General features: G+C 33.3%; 1 protein-coding gene across 3 annotated transcripts; it reads right to left on the bottom strand.

The window, feature by feature from the left end:
- Positions 1-5413: 5413 nt before the first annotated feature.
- Positions 5414-9255, bottom strand: LOC110927128 (ubiquitin-conjugating enzyme E2 2). Of its 3 annotated transcripts, none has more exons than XM_022170739.2 (6): positions 9100-9255; positions 8661-8842; positions 7992-8017; positions 6837-6926; positions 6457-6545; positions 5414-5690 (listed from the first exon to the last, which is right to left on the bottom strand). In XM_022170739.2, the coding sequence occupies exons 2-6, from the start codon at positions 8783-8785 to the stop codon at positions 5562-5564; spliced, it is 459 nt and encodes a 152-aa protein (XP_022026431.1). In that variant the 5' UTR covers positions 8786-8842; positions 9100-9255; the 3' UTR covers positions 5414-5561. The 3 variants fall into 3 exon arrangements, with proteins under 3 accessions (XP_022026431.1, XP_035831201.1, XP_022026432.1); XM_035975308.1 differs by having other exon boundaries at positions 8661-8815; positions 9100-9253; XM_022170740.2 differs by having other exon boundaries at positions 9104-9253.
- Positions 9256-21600: the final 12345 nt, after the last annotated feature.

Below are 21600 nucleotides of genomic sequence, written 5' to 3'. Positions count from 1 at the left end.
ATGGATCCCTATAATCAAAACAACCCGAACCCAAACATTTTCTCATTACCCGCCTATTCTCCAACAATCGATTTGAATTGGTCGGCATCGCAATTTTCTTTCACGAGTTTCCAACAAAGCCCCTATGCTTTCACTCGAATGAACCAAATGCAATCGATGCAACAAATGTTAATGTGAAACTCGTTTAACTCGCAATTTCAATCGCAACCACAATCTTCACCACCACCGGTAAGATCATCTTAACCCGTAGAAGATGAGGTTGAAGAATTAGTGCCCAAAACGCAACCCCAAATCTCCAAACGAAAAAAGGGAAGCAAACGGCGCGTGTAGCCATTGATCAAACTTCGAACCGAAGGCGCAACCTTGGTCAAAAATGAGGAGAAGGCATTAGCTAAGGCGTGGATTAGTACGTCAAAATGCCTAATTGTTGGTATGTAAAAATATATAAATTGTTGTTGTAAACTTTTTAATATTATGTTGTTAAAAATTAATATATAAATTTTATTACATTTTTAAAATACAGGAAACAGCCAAACCGGCAATGGTATTTGGAAGGAAATACTAGCAAATATCTTTGTGTTTATGGAACAAGGTCCGTATCGAGATATCGATTCCGTCTCTTCCAAGTGGCGAAAGATGCATCATGTCATCAACCGTTTTTGTGGGTATTATTACAATTTATATACTCATCGTCCAAGTGGGTGGGGTGACGAAAACGTTTTCAGAGAGGCGATGCGTAGATACGAAGATGAGCATAGGCATGCTTTCCCACACGTCCGGGCGTGGGAAGTTATCCCCAAATCTCCAAACGAAAAAAGGGAAGCAAACGGCGCGTGTAGCCATTGATCAAACTTCGAACCGAAGGCGCAACCTTGGTCAAAAATGAGGAGAAGGCATTAGCTAAGGCGTGGATTAGTACGTCAAAATGCCTAATTGTTGGTATGTAAAAATATATAAATTGTTGTTTTAAACTTTTTAATATTATGTTGTTAAAAATTAATATATAAATTTTATTACATTTTTAAAATACAGGAAACAGCCAAACCGGCAATGGTATTTGGAAGGAAATACTAGCAAATATCTTTGTGTTTATGGAACAAGGTCCGTATCGAGATATCGATTCCGTCGCTTCCAAGTGGCGAAAGATGCATCATGTCATCAACCGTTTTTGTGGGTATTATTACAATTTATATACTCATCGTCCAAGTGGGTGGGGTGACGAAAACGTTTTCAGAGAGGCGATGCGTAGATACGAAGATGAGCATAGGCATGCTTTCCCACACGTCCGGGCGTGGGAAGTTATGAAGAACGCTATGAAGTGGGCGTTGGTTCCAAACGAGGTTGCAACCGCTAAACGGACCAAAACCTCAAAGATTTTAAGATACAGGCGCGGGGGGGGGGGGGGCGCACGATGTGAGATAAATATAAACGACGAGCCTGAATTTAACAAGGAGAATGTAGTTCGAGAGCATGAACGTCCCATGGGAAGGGACAAAGCCAAAAGGCAGTGGCTGCAAAAAAACAAGCCTCATCGGGGGCCAGTTCGAAAATGGGCGATTTGATGGCTCATTTCAAAGCATACACCGATGTCACAGCCGAAAAGATAAAAGTGAAGCAACGTGAGACGAACAGCTAAGGTTGAAGCAAGAGGCGGTAGAAAGAAAGGAATAGGAAATAATAACAACCGATATCAGCATATATCCGGAAGAAGACCGCCACATATTGCGTAAAATGAAAGAAAATATTTCCAAAAAATGGAATTTGTAGGTTTTTCTAATTTTTATGAATCTGGTAATTTTTTTTTTAAGTTAAGTTATTTTTTTAAAACTATGTAGTGTTTTTTTTAATGTTTTATGTAATTTTTTTTAAAGTTATGTAAGTTTTATTTAAAAAAAACAAAACAATAAACAAATAGGTTGTCAAAGAGGTGGTCCAATCTTTACAAAATTTAGGAAATGCAGTTAAAGTTATCATGTCATATTGGTGTCCACTATATCTCTTGAATTTTGTTTCCTTCAACGAATCACAAATCTTATTTTGCTCGCGGAATCACTATCGGCTAAGTCACCGTTGTTCAACCACCACCGATAGTGGCGAAGCTTGAGATTTCCAACCGAGGGGTTGAAAACGTATATACCCAAAAATTTCTATATAACCGGGGGGTCAAAAATGTATATATCCAAAATTTTCTATACGAAAACTACATACTCTCCACTACTGAGCGGAAGGTTTGGGGGGTCGGCCGCCCCCTCCCGCCCCCACCAAGGGCGGACCTAAGCCCAGCCCAGGGTGGGCGGGCGCACCCTCGGGAAAAAAAAATTTTAGTGCTAAGTTCCGTCGAAAATCCAGTCCGCACCCCTTGGAATTTTTCGTCCGCACCCCATGGCATTTTCCGCCCGCACCTCTTGGAATTTTTCGTCCGTACCCCTTAGGTAAAAAGTGTTATCAATTTATATTTTAAAAAATATTCTTTAGTAAACTCCTATTTTATAAAAATACTACCTAAATAACTAGCCCACTACTAACTCTTAGCCCAATAAACAAACTCGACAAATCAACAATATTTCAAACTAAAATAAAATAAACAAGCCCAAAACCCTTACATATTCTATCCTGCTCTCTTTATCGTCCTTGCACGCCAGCGATCAGAACATCAACAGCGACAACAGTGAACAGTCGGCAGCCGCATACCACCGTAATCAGCCACGGGTAAGTTTCTTTATTATTTTTGATGATTTTTGGTTGGTTTTTGGTTGATATTATCCACCTCCAGCAGCCTATTATAGCCGCATACTAACCATAGTACACATGTGCTTCGTTTTGTTTTCATTATGTTATGATAGGTTATATAAATTAAGTTCTTTTGTTTTACATGACCCGACTCGACCCGAACCGACCCGATACGAACCGATTTTTTATTTATATACCTTGGGGCCTAAAATTTTTAAAAATATTCTGCACCCCCATGGAAAAAATCTTGGGTCCGCCACTGGCCCCCACTATGCTACGCCTCTGACCACCGACAAACTGACTCGTTATCTCCGCTCTATGGGACACACCAGAACCAGGAGATTATCCAATGCATCAGACAACGTTACTATCGGATACGAGGCAGCCAAAAGACCAAAAGGTTTTGGTAGTGGACCACAAGCGTGATATGTACTTTTACATGAATTTAACAAAAGAAAAAAAATTCTTACACTTGCTTCATGAATCAACTTTTACATGAATTTAACAAAATAAAAATCTAACACTTGATTGAGTTTGAAAACGACCGACGGACTTATAAGTTAGAAAAAATGTTTAGCATTGACAAAAGTGTTTTTTATTTTTCCTTTTCGAGAAGGAGTAAAAAATTGTTTTTCAAAAGCCGCAAACATCTGGCTTTTTAAATGGCTTTTGATTTTTGAATATAAAATTACAAATCTAACTCCATTCTTTAAAATAGCAACTAAACATGAAAAATTACTATATCCTTTTGGACCATTTTACTATTTCGCACCACAAAAGCTAACCCAAACAATTTTTTAAAAAGTTCTTTTGAAAAAGCAATAAATCAATAATAACTTTTGACAAAAATCACTTTTAAAGTCAAATAAGCAATCCCAAACACCCATCGTAGGGTAAGAAAGCAGCTGAGACCATAAACCTAATTTCGCTAGAACCAAATGTGAAATTTTGGTTTACCACAAAGAGCCATCCATGTATGTTACTTTATAAAATCTTTATACAATGCATTAAAAATACGAGGCAATAATGAACTATCACACATGAGTCTAACACCACCTGTAGTGGGGGTTTTGGGCGTTATTTCCCAAAAAAAAAAAAAAAAAAAAAAAAAACGTCCCTCCACGCTTTGGAACCGCCCACTGGGCGTTTTTTTTTTTTCAAAAAAAAATGATTTAGCGTTCTTTTTTCAACGCCCATGTTTATTCTTTTTGGCCAATGACTTTCCTAATGATTTTTATTTGGCCAATAAGATTTTTTTGATGATTTTTATTTTATTTTATTCTATTACATCCATTTTAACATAATGCCTACATCCCAACTACACCAATTTTAGAAAAACGTCCCATAATGCCCCATTATTGACTGGACAGCCACATGACGTACAACGCCCATGGGTGGAGGCATTATTCATGTATCCCACTACAATGGTCTAAGAGCAGGCGGGGTGGTCCGTGATACCACCTCATCATGCGTTAATCGACCACAGAACACCGCCGCCGCCCACCCCATCACGCGTTCTTTTTGTAACGCGTTGATTGTATAACGCGTTGAAATTGGATAAGGCTCTACATGTTGCATGTGGGCATCTCTTACTCAAATGACACGTGTACATATTCATGAATATGGAAGAAAATGGTGACGAAGACTATGGGTGTTCGTCACGAAGACTATGTTGCAGCTTTTAATTTTAAAATAAAAATTATAAAAATTTGGGAGTGATAGAATTCTATCACTAGTGACCACCCCCACTACATTTCTATCACTAGTGATAGAACATTGGGTGATGACATGGCACGAGTTGATTGGATAGTATGAGTGATAGAATTCTATCACTAGTAACCACTCCTTCTCCACCTAATCATGAATGGAAAAACAACTGAATTCCAAACCCAATAGAAAACCTAAAACAAATTAGGTTTCAGACGAATATTAAAGTATGGGACCAGGTATCGGATTAGTTATAAAATTAAATCCATTGATTTAGGATGAGTAAGATGAGTATGGAATCCACATGATGCCCAAAACCCAAATCCACAACAAAACCGAGTACATATTATATAATCTTAAAAGGAAATATATAAATAGCATTTAAAAACGTTAGAAACTCAAAATTAATAAAATAACAAAACTATTAAAAATAGAGTAAATTACTTTTTGAGTCTCTGTGTTTTAGTGGTTTTAACCACTTGAGTCCAAAATCAAAAAGTTAAACGCCCTGAGTCCCTAGCCATTTATTTTATAACGTTTTGAGTCCAATTTTGTTAATTTTATAACGATTTGAGTCCAAAAAATTGGACTCAAAAGGTTAAAATTTGGACCCAAAAGGACTCAAATGGTTAATGAAAATGCTTATAGGGACTCAGGTCGTTAAACTTTTTCCTTTTGGACTCAACTAGTTGAAACCACTAAAACACAGGGACTCAAAAAGTAATTTACCCTTAAAAATATAGTTGAATATTTTATATTCCAAACCGGGTTTTGCAAGGAATTTAAAATATGTTTCAAGTAATGCGCATCCAGCAAATAACTTACAAATATACCCAATACCCACAGGTATACCTGCTAGTTTTACAAAGAGTTTATGTAGGTTTTATAACCACGTATGGGATTGGAATTAGCAAAACCCGTCCCGTACCCGATCCATTGACATCCCCAGGTCTAATACTGAAAGCAGATAACAAAGTTAAAAGATAATAAAAGCCGACTTGCAAACCAACAAAGTTCCCACAATACAATATTCGTTATTACTGTTTTAAGTGGTTCTATAATACCAATATTACAGAGATACAGACCATGAAGAGATAAGAGATAGACATGAACCAAACACCTGGTTAGTCAGCTGTCCAGCTCTGCTCCACAACCTCCCTCACTTTCCTGTTATACTCGCGTTTATTCTCACTAAATAACCGCGCTGCCTCCGAGTTTGCCGGTGAATTTGGGTTCGGGTCACATAGCAATGACTGCAGTGCAAGAAACCAAATCATTATAAAATTATTTCGGTTTATGATAACCTACAGAATACAAACCGACTGATATCATGCATTTCACCAATTATGACCAACATGTGCATGAGGCGTCGCCAGACCTTAAAACAATTTCCAGATCGCCTCGAGCACATCAGACATGCTTTTTCAATCTATTTATAACATCTAGAGTAAAATGCCATTTTCGTCCCTCTGAGATTTGGCCAGTTATGCGACTTTCATCCAAAGGTTTGTTTTTCCGCGTCTGGATCCAAAAGGTTTAAAATCTTGCCATTTTCATCTGGCTCGTTAAATCCATCCATTTTTCTCCATTAAGTCGGGTATTTCCGTCTTTTTTGTTAACTTAAATAGCAATTCGGTCCTTTTCAGGGGTAGTCGGTCTTTTTACATAAAGTAAAAAAAGATCAAATTGCCGTTTAAGTTAACAAAAAAGACGAAGATCCCCCTAACTTAACAGAGAAAAACGGATGGAGTTAACAAACCGAATTAAAATGGCAAGATTTCAAACCCTTTGGATCTAGATGTGGAAAAACAAACCTTTGGACAAAAGTCGCAAAACTGGCCAAACCTCAGGGACGAAAATGGCATTTTACTATAAAATCTGATTAAAGACATACACTGCTGACCATGTTTTAATCATCAAGAAAACATAAACATGCAAGAACATCATACGTTAAAGCTATAGGATTTAGAATGCTAAGCTCATCACGTTATATTATAACTAGTAATAATAATACCACACCTGAATTGAGGTCAGAATAGCAGCAACATCATAAATTGGACTCCACTGATTTTGAAGGATGTCCAAACATATGCTTCCATCTGCATAAACTGGTACATAGCAAAACCAAAAAAAAAAAAAAATCATAAATTTAAGACGTCATAAATAACAAAATACATTTAAAATTGTATAAGCAATATGCATGTAAAAAACATTATGTAAACCACATAAAACAGACGTGTACTGTGTACACTTTGCCATAGTTGTTAATGGCGAATAACAACAAATAGCGATAAGGTACCATATGCTACATAGCAAATAGCGATGAATAACGGGCGCTATTTTATAAATAGCGATACACTAGAAAAAATAAATTAATTTTTTTTTTGATGACCACTTACTGTTGGGATGAAACATTCGAGAAATGAAGCGCACTGTTGGTGGCTTATTTGGATAATCTTCTGAAAACTGAAGAGTCAGCTTGAACGTGCCTGAGATTCATATATATTGTCAAGGAAATTACAATGCAACACGTCGATAAGATAAAATTATAATTCTGAGAAGCTAATATGTCTACTAGTAACTGATGAACACCTAAAACTCCATCAAACATCTAAGCAACAAAAGCACTGTTCATAGGCCTGTAAATGAACCGAACGTTCATGAACTGTTTGTGAATCGTTTGGCGGGAAGTTCATTTCTATTTGTTTATTTAATAAACATGAACAAAAATGTTTGTTCATCCAATTAAATGAACGAACGTGAACACACGTTTTGTTCATTTATTTATGTCCGTGAACGTTCGTTCATGTTCGTTCAGTTATGTTTGTTTATTTACTTCCGCATACGTTTGTTTAAATTTTAATAAAAGGCCTTTCTAACTACTTATATAAATTTAACTAATTAGTAATTGGGCCTTCTAGTTATAAAAATGGGGTTTCCAATGAAACTTATCGTAATTAATCACTAATTATATATAAAAAAAAATTGCTTATTGTTGGTATGTATGGGCCCTAATATCACTTTGCAGACAGCTGCTCTCAACTCATCCATTTGTGTACGTTTATGTTTGTTCATTTAAGTTTGTTTGTTGGTCTATGTTGATGTTCGTTTGTGTTCGTTTATGTTCCTGGACTGTTCATTTAGGTTTTAAATGAACGAACACGAACATGCCCATTTTCTTAATTTTGTTAATGAACAAAAAGAAAACTGTTCGATTGTATGCTCGTGTTTGGTTAAAAGTCAAATGAACGAACACAAACATGCTCTCGTTCGTGTTCGTTCGGTTCGTTTACAGACCAACTATTCATACTATGAGCAGGAAACCACACTTAGGACACAAAATGCATATGCTAGAATAAAAAGTTAGTATGTATGGAACTACGGATAGGACACAAAATGCATATGCTTTGTTATCAATTTCTAATCATGTATGTTCTATTCCTTTTCTAAGTAATTATATATGCACATATGTATTACTATTAACAATCATTAGTGTAACTTCTATTCTCATTCCGAGCATACAAACACAAAACCATACAAATCATCCCACTCACCTCCATCCCAAGGAGTATCATCCGGCCTGCAACACAAACATACCAATTAGGCAATTAGCGAAAAAAAAAACATTATACCTCAAAGAAAAACAACACTAGCTACCAGGGCTGCAAACGAACCAAATCTTCAGCAAACAGTTCATGAACCGTTCGGCGGGAAGTTTATTTATGTTCGTTCGTTTAATAAATGAACGAACACGAACAAAAAAAATTCCATTCGTTTAGTTAAATGAGCAAACATGAACAGAGGCCATGTTCGTTCATTTATGTTCGTGAACATTCGGTAACGTGTTTGTTTATGTTCGTTTTGTCTTCGATAGTTCATTAGTGTTTTTAGGTTTTATATTCTAGTTAAATACTTCAAAATTCCAACACATGAAAATTTTAATATTTATATGTGTATTATATGTTCGGTTCATGAACGCCTGTTTGTGTCCATTTGTGTTCATGAACGATCGCTTGCGTTCATCACCTAAAATTAACAATCGAACACAAACACGTTCATTTCCTTAATGAATCGTTCAGTAATTGTTCATGAACAGTTCGTGAACACATATATTTCCTTAACAAACAAACATCTTGTTTGTGTTCATTCAGTTCGTTTGCAGCCCTACTAGCTACTTGATCACAATCAACAAACGTCGATACACACTTTCACGGTTCACCTACCCGAATATAACCGCATTCCAGAGCATAATATTATTATCATAGGGAGCACCACTAATTCCAGCAGGAGGATCCTGCTGCAGCCTCTTGAAATCCCTCATCAACCTCTTCCTTGAAGGCGTTGACATTTTGGTCAACTGTTATCCCCCAATTTCAGTCTGTAACTCTACCGGCCAATCAATTACCTGATACATAATAATAATCTATCATTTGTAACAACAAATTAGGCAAATTAAGTACGACGATCAAACAAACCCTAGATCCATAAAACTGCAGAATATTTAGAATAATTTGCATAACCTATCGAGAGATATTTAACATTTAACATCAGATACAAACGGAAATGAGTAATTGAAGATGATAAGTGTAGTGTTTGATCCTAGGGTTTTGTTGAACGAGTGAATATTAACGTGATTGTAATGGATAAAGTGAATGAAATTACTTGTTTGTTGGCTCAGAGGTGTCGGAAGATGATGATCGGTGGCGGTGGTGGTGCGTCGGCCCAAAATTGAAGTCCGATCACAGAAGGAAAAGGAGGAGGTATCCACAACGCGTTATATGTAAGCTAGTAACTTTTTCCTTCTTTTGTCCATATTATATTATTATATTATATCCTTATACAAAAATATACTTATACAAAAACCAACTTAAGACACGATAATAAACAGACGCACCCTTTCGAAAAGTTAACAGCCCCACCGTTTGTTTGAATGTTTTTAAACAAAACGACACACCGCCATACAACGTATATAACCTCCATACAAATCATTCCATCCGGGTAAATGAAAAGGCATACAAAGTAAATTCACCATACACACCAATTCATATTGATACGATGTACCGAATGGAAGTTGCGGCTACACGTGGTTGTGATGGTGTGATGCTAGCTTCTCCGTTTCTTGGTTTATGTGTGAGTGTGTAGAGGAAACTGTCAATTTTGTTTTTGAGTGATTGTATTTGGAGTGAATTTCAAGGATTTTCCTTTATCTTTATACCCATTTTCAGGCTTTGTCCTTTATCTTCAAAACTGACGAGTTTTGTCCTTTATGTTTTCATATCATACACGTTTTGTCCTTTAGGCCTAACCCAGTTAGTTTTTTCAGTTAAATTTGGTCAGTACTTTGCACATGAGGGCATTTTTGTCAATTCAAAGGTTGCAGAAGCTTTGGGCTGTAAATCTGCCGTTGAACTTACCTTTGAATTGACAAAAATGCCCTCATGTGCAAAGCATATGACCAAATTTAACTGAAATAACAAACAAGGTTAGGCCTAAAGGACAAAATGTGTATGATATGAAAACATAAAGGACAAAACTCGTCAATTTTAAACATAAAGGACAACGCCTGAAAATGTGTATAAAGATAAAGGACAATCCTTGAAATTTACTCTTGTATTTGGGTTGGATAGATTTGGTGTGTTTACTTTTTGGTACTCCGCTGCTCAATGTTATACATCTCCCAAACATTGTGTAGAATATATGTATTATAAACGAAAGACCATCATTAGATAATCCAAGCATTATACAAATTTTTAATCTTCGAATGTATGATTATTTCATAATTTTATTGTGTTGTTTGACATTAGAAAATATTTAGGTATAATATTTAGAAAACAAATTGAACAAAAATATACTTATACAAAAACCAACTTAAGACACGATAATAAACAGACGCACCCTTTGAAAAGTTAACAGCCCCGCCGTTTGTTTCATTGTTTTTAAACAAAACGACGCACCGCCATACAACGTATATAACCTCCATACAAATCATCCCATCCAGGTAAATGAAAAGGCATACAAAGTAAATTCACCATACACACCAATTCATATTGATACGATGTATCGAATGGAAGCTGCGGCTACACGCGGTTGTGGTGGCGTGATGCTAGCTTCTCCGTTTCTTGGTTTATGTGTGAGTGTGTAGAGGAAACTGTCAATTTTGTTTTTGAGTGATTGTATTTTGAGTGAATTTCAAGGATTTTCCTTTATCTTTATACCCATTTTCAGGCTTTGTCCTTTATCTTCAAAACTGACGAGTTTTGTCCTTTATGTTTTCATATCATACACGTTTTGTCCTTTAGGCCTAACCCAGTTAGTTTTTTCAGTTAAATTTGGTCAGTACTTTGCACATGAGGGCATTTTTGTCAATTCAAAGGTTGCAGAAGCTTTGGGCTGTAAATCTGCCGTTGAACTTACCTTTGAATTGACAAAAATGCCCTCATGTGCAAAGCATATGACCAAATTTAACTGAAAAAACAAACAAGGTTAGGCCTAAAGGACAAAATGTGTATGATATGAAAACATAAAGGACAAAACTCGTCAATTTTAAACATAAAGGACAACGCCTGAAAATGTGTATAAAGATAAAGGACAATCCTTGAAATTTACTCTTGTATTTGGGTTGGATAGATTTGGTGTGTTTACTTTTTGGTACTCCGCTGCTCAATGTTATACATCTCCCAAACATTGTGTAGAATATATGTATTATAAACGAAAGACCATCATTAGATAATCCAAGCATTATACAAATTTTTAATCTTCGAATGTATGATTATTTCATAATTTTATTGTGTTGTTTGACATTAGAAAATATTTAGGTATAATATTTAGAAAACAAATTGAACAAAAATATACTTATACAAAAACCAACTTAAGACACGATAATAAACAGACGCACCCTTTGAAAAGTTAACAGCCTCGCCGTTTGTTTCATTGTTTTTAAACAAAACGACGCACCGCCATACAACGTATATAACCTCCATACAAATCATCCCATCCAGGTAAATGAAAAGGCATACAAAGTAAATTCACCATACACACCAATTCATATTGATACGATGTATCGAATGGAAGTTGCGGCTACACGCGGTTGTGGTGGCGTGATGCTAGCTTCTCCGTTTCTTGGTTTATGTGTGAGTGTGTAGAGGAAACTGTCAATTTTGTTTTTGAGTGATTGTATTTTGAGTGAATTTCAAGGATTTTCCTTTATCTTTATACCCATTTTCAGGCTTTGTCCTTTATCTTCAAAACTGACGAGTTTTGTCCTTTATGTTTTCATATCATACACGTTTTGTCCTTTAGGCCTAACCCAGTTAGTTTTTTCAGTTAAATTTGGTCAGTACTTTGCACATGAGGGCATTTTTGTCAATTCAAAGGTTGCAGAAGCTTTGGGCTGTAAATCTGCCGTTGAACTTACCTTTGAGTTGACAAAAATGCCCTCATGTGCAAAGCATATGACCAAATTTAACTGAAAAAACAAACAAGGTTAGGCCTAAAGGACAAAATGTGTATGATATGAAAACATAAAGGACAAAACTCGTCAATTTTAAACATAAAGGACAACGCCTGAAAATGTGTATAAAGATAAAGGACAATCCTTGAAATTTACTCTTGTATTTGGGTTGGATAGATTTGGTGTGTTTACTTTTTGGTACTCCGCTGCTCAATGTTATACATCTCCCAAACATTGTGTAGAATATATGTATTATAAACGAAAGACCATCATTAGATAATCCAAGCATTATACAAATTTTTAATCTTCGAATGTATGATTATTTCATAATTTTATTGTGTTGTTTGACATTAGAAAATATTTAGGTATAATATTTAGAAAACAAATTGAACCATTACATAACCAAAAAAAAAAAATTAAAATCTTTTGTTTGAATGATGGTAATGTGACAATTTTGTTGTTTTGGTCGAGGTTATATAATCTTTAAGTATTTGTAATGTCTAAAAGTCTAGACTCGAATACATATTAATTTTTTTCTATACAATACTGACTAGCGAAACTATAAATTTGTTCTATATCCTGAATCGGTTAGCAATTTAGCACCACTTCACTCATTGCCTTTCAGTGAGAAAGTTTGAGATTTCCGACCTGGAGGGGAGGAAGTCACTGGACCTAAAAATTTCTATAAACCAGGGGTCGAATACGTATATACCAAAAAGTTCGGAGGGTCAGCCTAATAGAAAACAATAGTGGTTTACATAAAACAACGATACATCAATACATCGTGCAACAAAACCAATCTTATTAGTTTCTATGAAACTAACAACCTTTGAACAGGGAAAAATGATGATTAGTAGGTTTACTTTCTATTTTCTCCATGTGTCTAAATTTAAGATAATTATTAAATTTAAGATAATTATTAGGTTTTTATTTATTTAATAATAACTATGTTACAAACTAATGTGTTAGGTGTGTTGATATAACTTGTTAAAATTATTAGTTTTCGTGAAGATTTTGTATTTTGTGTATCGTGAGCAACTGATGAAATAATAATAATGATTGTGTTGTGTAATAATTAGAATCTATTAGCAATGTATAGAAGAGAATGGGAGTACAAGAGATGAATTTCTTATTGATATCGCATACAAAATACATGAGCCACTATATATATAGGCTATAACATTAATAAAAACATAAATATGACATGGGGTTTAGAAATGTGGATAGTCACTAATAATGGATGCATTCATAACACTTCCCCTTGACTATCGACATGATGATATACTATTCTTTAATACGCTTGGTGATGCTGCCTCATTAAAAACCTTGCTAGGAAAACCCAGTGGGACAAAACCTCAGCTAAGGGAAAAAGAGTGCAGCTCGTATTGTCTCCCCCTGATACTTCTGGATCAGGTATGTTGCCTCATTAAGGAAAAAGAGTACATATACTGTGTATATTATGGGTACATTACTCCCCCTCAATTTTACTTGTATATCTTGATGATGTTGAATCCAATCTTCTGTGACAATTGCTTGACTTGATATTTGGCGTAGTGTTCTTTGATTTAAGTGTTGTTGTCTACATTGTCTTCATACAGTATGGCTTGAGCTTCTCTTGATCAACTCTAATCTACATACTTCTTAAATATGCTGAAATCTTCGACCTTCATAACTTGTATCTGGATTGAGATCGAACTCTATGCAAGTCTAATATATATCAATCATAACCCAAGACGCCATATTGTTCTTGTGGAACTATCCCGTGTCTCGAGATTGTAAATATGTCAAATAATTATTTAATGCGTTTTATAATTCTGCCTCGTTAAAAACCATGCCAGGAAAACCCAATGGGACAAAACCGTAGCTAAGGGAAAAGAGTGCACTACGCATTATACATAATTAATAACATGATTTATGATGATGTTAAATTAGTACTTCGGGACCTATAAGATAAACTGATACTACTGGATCAGTTATGTTGTCTCGTTAAAAACCTTACCAAGAAAAACCCAATGGGAAAAACTTAGTGAAGGGAAAAAGAGTGCAACATTTGAGATTAGAACTGTAATCTTACCAATACAACGTAATATCAGATGTCGTCTTGTTTGCAAGATACATCAATGCTCTGATCGCAATTAAGTATGGTACTTCTTGACTAAGTAGTTCAACATCCTTTTCTTGGGGTTGATAAGAATAATTTTTCTATGTCAATCGATCAGACAATCGTTCATGTTCTCAACGAATGAGATTTTTCTATATAACATCTTCTAGATGTAGTCAGATTGATGAGCAAAAATAGTATATATATACTCGAAACTATAGGTCGAGGATAACTACACTTTGTAAAGGTCATTCAAAATTTTCCTCTTTAGTTTGAGAGTTCCCTCTCGATAATGTTTACATTATCACTGTAAGAGTGAAATCTTGTTAAATAGATCTAGCTCATTTTATCAAAATTATACCTCTCTTTTTAGAGTATAGTCGAATGTACCACATACGAGTAGTTTCCTTTAAGATTCATATATATAACACATATGGGGTTATTGTTTCATAATGCTTTGAGCATTTTTAATCCTTCAGGGGTTTTCATACAGATGCCATTTGCAATTGTCTCGTACATGTATACGGTGATGACATCCATAAGTTGTTTTATCTGAAGTCATTCTGAGATTGCGAGGCCGCTTAAACATCTAAAGATTATCGCATCCACTACAGGGGTATACGTTTCCTCATAATCAACTGCTGGGATTTGGGAAAAATCTTTATGTTAAAATGCGTGCCTTACATCGCAAAAACTCATTATTTACGTTTCCTTTTATTTAAAGACACTCATTTATAACCTACTGGTTTGACGTCTATGGGTGTTCGAACTGCTGGTTCGAAAACGTTTAGTTTGTCGAGCAAATTTAGTTCAACCTTAAGTCATGTAGCCATTTTGACTATTTGTGTGCGTACACTCTTGCACACTTTCTATATATGTAATCCTTTTCTTCATTGATTGCATCTATTGCTATAGCATAATCAAATATATCATTTTACACGTGTTTCATTACGGTTCCATAGTGTACTTATTTTGTACATAATTCATCGCGATCTCATATTTGTTTGGTACTAGAGTTTCTTTTAGAACTCCATTAGCCTCTTTTGGGGTTTTGACAACAACCTTCTTTAAGGTTTAGTATGCAACCACTTCTGGGGTTTTGTATGCAACCACTTATGGTGTTTTGTGTGCCACCTCTTTTGGGGTTACACCAACTGCGTTACTCTACTCTTTTTGTGTTTGTGGGTTTTGTCTTTTTGGAACCGATTTATCTCTCACAATTTATTAATATGATAATCATTTTGTGAGTACTTCCATTCGAGCAGATAAGTTTAAGCTGGTATATGTGACTTTGTCACCTTATTTGTGTTAGTGAATGCATCTTGTATTTCATTTGTTATTATTTGCAAATACACGCTCTTTCTTTTGGACTTCAGATTTGTATTGACTGACTACTTCAGGGGTCGATATATAATATGATGCATTTTTTTATGTTACTAGTCTTTCATTTTCTTGTCTCCCCCTAAGACTGGGAATACGATGTACATATCCCATTTATATGTTATGGTGGTGCTATTGGTACATAGGTTGCACAACAAAATATAAAAAAAATGGAAACTTGGTTCTCTTCAGGAGACCAGTTGTAATGGGGAGTATTTGTGATAAGCAGTTGGTTTTGAATTGATATAATCAATCGACGAATTCCGTCTCGACTACGTATGCCTCTCATCATATTTCACATTGTGCCCAACAATGGTCCCTACAGTTGGGTTGTCAAAGAACAGTGTTAAACCATGTAAAAAAACAACGTTCCATAGTGTTGGGCATATGCTACATACGGGCAGCTAAAAACTCACATGTAACCATGTACGAATGCCACAATCCATACAACTGTACCTTTCAATGGTCCCATATAAGAGGGATTGTTTGTAGGAGTCTATTGTTTGGAAGGGCATAAAAAATTATTTGCCACAAAAAAAAACTAACTAGACATATGATAAGGCATTTTGGGAGCAATGTTTTTAGATTATTTAGAGGTGCTAAGGTACCGGTTAGCATGTTTGATTGTTTAGCATATCATGATGCTATCTTGATGACCTATTTGGTCATGCCATGTGGTGAACGTATACATATTCTAGTAACTTCTGGTTACTCACCATATTTGATTTAATGGAATATTGTGGAAAATTAGTATCATTTCTAGTAACTTCTAATATAGTCTTCTGGCCATATTTGCTATATGATATATTTTAGATATTTAGTACATTTTCTTTTACACCATTCCAAGGTGATGACTTTTCATGCAAACATAGTGGAAACTTAATAAATTTCTTCGGTATACATTAGAATATGATGCATTATGAATTACAAAATTCGATATCAGCGGGTAAACTATCGATGCTCTTCTGGAGCATTTAATATGCTATTAATATGCTATTAACACGTGAAATAGTATCAATAACGTCTCTACCACGTGAAATATTATAGTTTTAGCCTTTGTTTAGAGGGAAAACATGTACTATTCATAAGGTTTTCCATTACTAGGTTATATGTTAGCCAAAAACGCCAAGTGCGATGAACTAAAATTTGGGTTAAACTTGAAAAATCATTATTAAAAAACAAACGGAACTTTGTATACTTTTGGGAGAACTTCGGGTTCTCATCATTGATTTAGGATTCATGTGAGCATCAACACTAACTCAAATGAATTATTATCTATCAATTTAAGTAACTAACATCAGAGTAGTTTACTTAAGCTAAAGTCCATTAATTATTTTCATAGCTATTTTTCATCATTTTCATGTGAGGGCTCATTTCTGATGACTATATCAATGTCTATTAATATTTGTTTAGCAACAACAAACAATTAGAAGAATAACCATACAATTAATTATGATGACTATGCATAGCATTGTAACAAGCTGAAATATCAAATCACTAAAGCATAACAATGTTTATCTCAGCGTAGTTGTTTTGGTAACCAGCTACCAATGAAATTTATATTAATTTATTTAGCACGTTTAACTTGTCAAAAGGCAATACATATAACATATATGCTATCTAAAACAATGAGACCAACAGAAGTATTGCTAAACAAATGAAATCCGTAATATCTACCCATAAACAAGTTATATGCATGTTAATTATTCACAATTTATATGCATATCAATTACATATATAAATCACACACAATCCTAGGACATTATACGTATACATATATATGTGTGTGAGTGTTAAAGAGATTAAGTTCATATTAATTTGCTTGTCATGTCTAGAAAAAAAATATTAAAGATCATTTAAATTAATAAGAATTAATCAAATTTCTAATTAAAAGATATTAATAAGAATCAACTTTCTCGATCATATAATAACATATGAATCTTTATTACTCGTAAATGAGCTTTCTTATACTAATAAATTTTGTTGCTCAAGAAAATATAACAGGCATCTTGAGAATTTTTGTGTCATGTTAATTTGCAAATAATATCTTTTACCACACAAATATTTTATAGAATCAACTCACATATTTAAATATCTAATAGCAACTAAAGGACTTATACAATTGCAATAACAATGATATACAACAAAGTTGACTAAGTAGTTGTCATATTATAACATATTATCATATAAACATGTGCATTATTGTAATACCAATTGTATTTTGGTAGTTCATCATAAATTGTCTAAATACTAATAACAAAAACTAATTAATGGACTAATCAAAACTCATAACCATAATAATAAAAGCACATAATGATTTAGAATTTGTAATGTCTCTTTGAAACCCCAAAATCTAATTAATGAACCAATCAAAACTCATAACCATAATAATAAAAGCACATAATGATATCAAAATTCATAACCATAATAATAAAAGCAAATAATGATTTAGAATTTGTAATGTCTCTTTGAAACCCCAAAAACTAATTAATTGACCAATCAAAACTTATAACCATAATAATAAAAGCATATAATGATTTAGAATTTGTAATATCTCTTTGAAACCCCAAAAACTAATTAATTGACCAATCAAAACTTATAACCATAATAATAAAAACAATTTATCCCACAAGTAATAAGTTGATTACAATTCAAAAACCAAAACTAAATCTTCCAAGAGTTAGTTGACATACAAGTAGAATTATATTATTAAAATCTTTAGAGTGGTTTCAAAATGAACAATTGTGGAGATTTAAATATATATTGCATATTTGGGACAACTAAATTAATGCATAAATTCACTAGATACTTCAACTTTTCAAACCGTTAATGAAACATACCTATTCAGTTTAGTGTACCAAAACTTCTCTTGAAATCCAATAAATATTTAATGATAAAAGGGAGATAACCAAGAGGTGTAAGAAATTAGTTACAATACTGTAAATAATCAATTAGATAAACTAGAAAAACCATTGTGTTTCTGGTTTACTTTTACTTTCTTTTCTTCACATCTCAATGTTTTTCATAGGTGTTTGTTTGTGAAAAGAAAACTATTCAGATATGTTAACACATAGTAAAGTAAACAAAGAAGTAAAAACATTATGATCTTGGTTAAATAAGGATGATATCAATGTTGTTCATGATAATTTTAATCTTAAATCATAACCAATAAAAAAGATCAAGAAAAGCGTAAGTTAATTTTAGAGTTTTATCATACCAACAATCGATGAGAAAAGAGGAAATAAAATTAAAACAATTAAGGGTTTTCATACCAGATCAACAATTTTGTATTTTATCTCTTTCGCCAACGTTGATACGACATGGTGTCTTGTGTTGATACAATCCAACTTCAAAAGCAATTCGTGCTGATAACGTGTTGTGTAATAACTAGAATCTATTAGCAATGTATAGAAGAGAATGGGAGTACAAGAGATGAATTTCTTATTGATATCGCATACAAAATACATGAGCCACTATATATATAGGCTATAACATTAATAAAAACATAAATATGACATGGGGTTTAGAAATGTGGATAGTCACTAATAATGGATGCATTCATAACAGATTGAACAATTTTAATAATTAAGAATTATAGAATTATATTCTAAGATAAATATAATTGAAGAGAAAAGATCAAATAGGAAGTTTATTTTGGCTAGGAAGTGTAGGAACCAATAGGATTAGGACATGTGGCAACATTTAAAATAAAGAAAAAGAGTATTTTAATCAATCCAACCATTTCTTCTTCCTTTTCAAAACCCACCATTTTCAAAACCCACCATCTTCAACCATTTCTTCACTTTCTATCTCAATAATCACTACATTATAGTGCGATTTTCATCACCAATCAATGATTCAAACACCCGATCAACGTGTTCTTCAGCTTTTTTGAAGAAAACCCAGTTTAATTTCATAAAAAATCTCGTTTTTTCCGGTGATTTTGGAGATAATCACTCGATTCGTTCGATTCGAGCGCTGATAAGTGTTTCAATCATTCAAAATTCGTCAATTGTTGAAGAAATCACTTCGATCCATGTAAGAAATTATTTAATTTCATTTTTACGATCTGGGTTTTTGATTTAGTAATTGCGTTTTACGATCATGGCGGGTGTTCGGGGGCAGCGCCCTTGGTAGCGGGGTCCTAGGGGCGGCAGCCCCTGGCGGGGTCCAAGGGGCAGAGCCCCTGGCTGGGGTTGACAATTGCGTTTTAGAAATAAGGCAGTTCACAGTCACAGTCACAGACAGTTCCCAGACAATTTTATGTGTCCATTGCGTTTTAGAAATAAGAGAGTTTTATGTGGTTTCTAGCTATTGCGTTTTAGAAAAAAAACACATTTTTAAGTGTTTTTAGTCATTGCGTTATAGGTAAAACACATTTTTGAAGTGTTTTTAGTCATTGCGTTTTAGGTAAAACACATTTTTTAGGTGTTTTCAGTCCATTGCGTTTTAGAATGAGTCATTTTTAAGTGTTTTCTGGCCATTGCGTTTTACAAATAAGACATTTCTTTGTGTTTTTGGTGCATTGCGTTTTAGGTAAAACATATTTTTATGTGTTTTTTGTGCATTGCGTTTTAGGTAAAACACATTTTTATGTGTTTTTAGTCCATTGCGTTTTAGAAAGTACATTTCTTTTGAGCTTTTAGGCTATTGCGTTTTAGAAATAAGACATTTCTTTGTGTTTTCTGGCCATTGCGTTTTACAAATAAGTCATTTCTTTGTGTTTTTTGGGCATTGCGTTTTAGAAAAATGTCATTTTTTAGGTTTTTTTTTCATTGCGTTTTACGTAACTGGTGGTTTTTCTAAAAAAAAAATATAGCAACTGGGTTTTAAATATTTTTTTAAATATAGCAATAGTATACTCGTTTTAAAGATTAAAAAACACTCGTTTTTTTTTGTGCAATTTTTATAGAAAAATAATGTCGTATGAAAGAGTTATTAACGTTTAAAAAATAGGGGGAATTAGAGAAGAGAGAAACTATTGGCTTGTATTGACTAGAATGCCCTTGAACAAACTCGCGTGCCTCTTTTCTTCCTTTCAATTTCTCTGATTTAATCTTAGCCCTTGATTAACTTAATGGATGGTCAAGATCACTTTCTAGCCTTCCTAACAAAATTAACTTCCTATTGTATCTCTATCATATAATTGAAATCTTATGTTTAGTAAATTTTAATAAGAAAACGTTTATATTTTAGATATTTAAATATTTGAAATCATTATCATTATCATTTAATAGAAAGCATGAACATTTAATAGGAGAGAGAAGTGAAAAAATATTTTTGACTTAACCAGAAATTGTGATTTATGTCTTCAAAAAGTTTTATTTTATTACTACACTAGGTTAGAACCCCGTGTATTTTACGAGTTGAATAAATGTATTTTTATATAACAAATAATATAAAAACATATATATCTTTTAAAATTTTGTTTATTATACGGGTTGAATAAATATAATTTTATTTATCAAATAATAAAACAATATATAATTAAAAATTTCGTTTATTATATGGGTTGAATAAATGTAATTTTATATATTAAATAATATAAAAATGTTGTATTTTTAGAAACCCCGTGTATTGTACGGGTTGAGTAAATTTAATTTTATATATTAAATAATGAAAAAAGTTACATTTTTAAGAATCTCATGTGTTATACGGGTTGAGCACATGTAATTTTATATATCGAACAATAAAAAGTTATATCTTTATAAACTCTATGTATTATATGGATTGAATAAATCTAATTTTATATGGTACATAATAAAAAAAGTTATATTTTTAAAAACCTCATATATTACACGAGTTGCATAAATGTAATTTTGTATGGTAAAAAATAAACATGTTATATCTTTAAAAAACCACGTTTATTACACAGGTTAAATGATTTTAATAGAAAAAATATATATAGTGACTACTTTTCTTGGTGTACGTAATCATTTTTCACATGATTTTCCTCCTAGGATTTTTTTGACTCGTTAACATTAATTAATTTTACCTAAGTTATTTCTAATCTCTATATTCTTAATGATATTTCCCTAACAACTTATCCATCTTTTTTCTGTCTATAGCTCCGTTTTAATCTCCAAAATAACATCTTTAATTTTACTAAATTATTTTATAATATTACCCACTCATTTAGAGAAATTATTATTATTATTATTATTAAATCTGATAAATATTTTAAAATATTAGATTATCTCCTATACGAATTGTTTAAATTTATATTAAATTT

The sequence above is a fragment of the Helianthus annuus genome, chromosome 7, assembly GCF_002127325.2.
Source record: "Helianthus annuus cultivar XRQ/B chromosome 7, HanXRQr2.0-SUNRISE, whole genome shotgun sequence".
NCBI classification, from domain to species: Eukaryota; Viridiplantae; Streptophyta; class Magnoliopsida; order Asterales; family Asteraceae; genus Helianthus; species Helianthus annuus.
Note: the sequence above shows the minus strand (reverse complement) of the source record. Positions and strands in the feature narration are given on the sequence as shown.